Source organism: Durio zibethinus, chromosome 5 (assembly GCF_047325235.1).
Source record: "Durio zibethinus cultivar Kanyao isolate XHJ-2024 chromosome 5, ASM4732523v1, whole genome shotgun sequence".
NCBI classification, from domain to species: domain Eukaryota; kingdom Viridiplantae; phylum Streptophyta; class Magnoliopsida; order Malvales; family Malvaceae; genus Durio; species Durio zibethinus.
The window spans coordinates 22,606,583-22,610,744 of NC_143166.1; the positions used below are offsets into that span (position 1 = coordinate 22,606,583).

The 4,162-nt window shown below is 25.7% G+C and overlaps 1 protein-coding gene across 1 annotated transcript; it reads left to right on the plus strand.

Annotated features, from left to right (window-relative positions):
- The first annotated feature begins 614 nt into the window (after nt 1–614).
- On the plus strand, nt 615–2,068 carry LOC111283009 (protein TIFY 9-like). The gene is given in 5 exon segments (XM_089760397.1): nt 615–1,213; nt 1,311–1,497; nt 1,566–1,684; nt 1,740–1,898; nt 2,007–2,068. Coding segments are annotated over 5 exon segments (786 nt in total). The 5' UTR covers nt 615–954.
- The last annotated feature ends 2,094 nt before the right edge of the window (nt 2,069–4,162 follow it).

Genomic DNA, 4,162 nt, shown 5'->3' on the forward strand with positions numbered 1-4,162 from the left:
TGAGATTAAAAGGGTGATACATATCCTTTAAAATATATTTAAAAAATAAAAAACCGAATTAAATACTAACTTTTATAGTAGTGCTGATATTAAGTAGTATAAAATTTGTTAGATTCGAACTTACAATAATGTTATAAACTATTTAAATAATGATGACAACAAATAGCATAAAATCCTTTTGATTGAAACTCATAAGTTTTATTTTATATATAAATTTAATTATTATTTTATTTTAATAAATAAATATTCATGTATTTAATCTTTAATTCTACCATTAAAATAATCTAAAATAAAAAGTTAATGTTAGCTAAAATAAAATAAAAAAGATTGCTAGTAATTTGATAAAATTGATTAGCCTAACTTAATAGGCTGGTTTATATCCAAATATAATCAATTTGATAAAATATATTGATCATTTTTATTGGAATTGTTAATAAGAACAACAACAACAACAATTATTATTATATAAATTTTAAAATAATAATTTAAAGATATAATGAATAACATTGTTCATTTTACATCAGTTTAAAAAATGTTTTATATATGTACTTTTATGCATTATATAGATATAAATAAATTTAAATTCTTTTTATAATATTTTTGTACAAATATTGTTACTATAAAAAATAAGAATTTAAAGAAGCGATTAAAATATAAAAAATAAAAATATTAAGTGTTTAAAAATGAATTAAAAAACATTATTTTGAGACATTAAAAAAGTAAATTAAAAAAAGGAGACGTATGGAATAATAACTCATATATTAAAAAAGAAAAAAAAAAAGATTTTCGTATTCATATACCATTATGGTCATATAGTTGGACCTGCATTGCTGCTTTTATTGTTGACACAGTTTCCACGTGGATGGAGTGGACGCTTTTATACACCTAGTTAGTACCTAACAGATATAAAAAAAAAAAAAATTAAAAGGCCCCCACAAGTCTAGAATCTCATGCATGTCGTGTCATGTAATTTTCATTTATAATTCAACTTCCGCCTCTTTTTTCTTTACAACTAAAACATTCTTCTTCTATATATATATATATATTCTTTTAACAGAAACTCAACAAAAGAACCCAAAAAAACTGTCTTCTCATTTCAAGTTAAAGAAAATGTCGAGAGCTACCATTGAGCTGGATTTCTTTGGAAGGGAGAAAGACAACTCCGGCGAATCTCAGTTCCAGAAATTCCTCGATCACCGTCGAAATTTCCGAGGTGCGTTTTAATCTACTTTACTTTTTTTTATTGTTCTTTTGGGTCCCTTTTTAGTGGATGACTGTGTTTGAGAAAAGTTGGTGGTTAATCTTATCAGGTATGCAAGGCGCCATTTCGAATATGAATCCTGAGGTTATCGAATCCGTGATTGCATCTGGTTTGACGAACCAGAGTCAGGATAATGTGAATCCGATCGATTTGAACAAGTCCTTTCCGGTGCCTTGGAGTCCTCAAGAATCTCAGAATCTGTTTCCTACTGTACCCCTTCTTAGCCCTGCTGCTAGGTACTCACTCAATTCCTTTAAGGGCTAATCTTAAAATCGATTTAAATTATAAATCATCTATTATTCAGGGTTACTTCTGAGAATGGTCCTGAAACAGCTCCTTTGACAATTTTCTACAATGGAACCGTTTGCATATTCAATGTAGCTCGAGATAAGGTTGGTTTGTTTAATCATTATCTAATATCCGTTTGTTTATAATCTTTGAAAAAACTTAAATTTAATTATCCCCAAAAAATAAAAAATATTTTGTTTTTAAAATCAATTTGTATTAAATTTTGACTAGGCGGAATGCATCTTGAAATTTGCGGTTGAAGGAAACTCCAAAAATGTTGAATCAACAGACTCAAAAGTTGCAAATCCTGCAAGCGATCAACAACAGCATCTCGAAACTCTTAGTGGAGGTCAGTGTCTGTTTTTCCACCTTTTGCCTTTTCTTTAATAGTTTATATATATATATAAATTCATGTTGAACTTGCTTAAAGTAAGCTATTTTTCGGATTTTTATGCAAATTTGCCAATTGCTAGGAGAAAGTCTTTGCGGAGATTTTTGGAAAAGCGCAAAGAGAGGTAATATATTTATATATATATATATATTTTGAGTTATATACTATCATTAACCGAATCATATTATTTTATTAATAAATAAATATTAATATACAAAATTTAATCTTATTTAAAAAATTTACTTATTAATAAAGTTCATAATATATAAAATTTTATATACTAACAATCTATTAAATAAAAACTCTTTTTTTTTAATCTTTTATTAGTTGTAATTTTTAATTATAGTTTTTGGATTGATTTTATGTGTTGCGGAAAAAATCCATATATAAAAGGGTTGCAAATTGCATTAGAAAAATTTCAGGCATTGAGTCAAGTAAAGCAAAAGAAGATGCAGCAAATATCACTTAAAAGATAATTTTGCTTGCTTCCAATTATGCACATGGAAATTGCAAAGAGTCGGCAAATCACAAATGGTCAAATGATGTTTTTGTTGATCCGTGTCTTCGAAAGTTCTAAGCCATCATTTGAAAAAAAAAGTTTTATTTTTGAGATTGAGGTGGTGAAATTGATTTTAATGAGATTAAAAATGATAATAAAGATGAAATTGATTATTATAATGATGGGATTGAAATGAATGATATCGAGATAAATTATAAGAAGATAAAAAATGATTATTAAAAATATTAAATTAAAAATTACATGTAATAAAATTTTAAATTATTTTATATTTTTAAAATTAATAAATTATTAAAAATTTATTAAATTATTTTATATCAAATAATAATTTATTATTAAATAATTAAAAATAATAATATATTAAATAATATTTTTTATTATATTAAACTAACTAAATTATTTCTTAAAAATTAATCAAATTATTTTAAAATTTTTAAGCAAAAATTAAAATGAAAATAAAAAGGTAGAATGTTAAATATTTGTCTTTATAATATAATTTAAAGGATAAAAATGTAAAAAAAAAATGGTGCGTTTCTTAACTGCACCTAAAAACTTTAGTGAAAAAAAAAACTGTTAATCTCACCGAGCGTTGAGATCCAAATGACATTTTGGTGCTATTCACACAATTCTTCATGCAAAAAGCAATCACACTGAGAGTACATTTACTTTGAAACTAGCTCTTGAATCGCCAAAATAATGCACGAAAGGTATCAAAAAAAAAAAAAAAAGAAAAGCATGCGGTACTGAATAGGGAGGCACACTGTTCATGATTATGTCCAATTTTTTTAGTTTTTCCTAGCCAAAAGTTTCCCTCATTTCTTGATTTGTCAAATATCAACAAAGGCAAACATTTAATTTGTGGACCCAAATTATGGGAAAAGTAATAGAAATTTTCACAAAATTTTAAGTAATAAAAAAGATCTTTTTTTTTTTAAATCATAAATGAACATTATTTTTTGTTATACTTGAAATTATTAAAAATGTTAATATCTGCCAAATTATAACACATTTTTTTTTTAATATTTTCAGGTTGACTACTAGATTCCCTTACGCTTGCTAGTGGCTAGACCTAGGAAAACGCGTTTTGGGACAGAGGGCACGACCCCATCATTCCGAGCCTACGTAGAGGATATTAAAATTCCTGACGGAAAGATAGTTTATAGATGTGCCTGTCCAACTTGATGGCATTAGGGTGATTGAGCTAATTTTAATAGCTCTTTCTCATCGGGTTTTGACAGAATACAAACAGAAAATATATAGAATGGCTAATTGTGGGGACGGTCTTCGAAGTATGGTGTTGAGAGGCAAACGTTTATGGTGAAGCGGTCGATGCCTGCTTCCCCTTCACTTTCCTAATGCTTTTCTCTACATGGGATTTGAAGCCATTGTTTTAGTTTATATGGTTTTGGACTACTGATTTTAAATCACATGTTGTATACTGACCTATCTTTGGAAAAAGATACCTTTTTCATTACTTATGTATTTATTTATAGATTTATATTTAATATTGATAGTGTATATATTTTATAAATTATTTTTGAATTAGATAATTTTATTTCATTGATGAAATAAATCATATTATGATAATTTATTAATGAATAAATTTTTTTTAAAAAAATTATTATGTTTTTATTTTAAAAATTAATATTCATTCATTAATTAAATTGTATAATTTGATTTATTGATAATATATATGGTAATTATG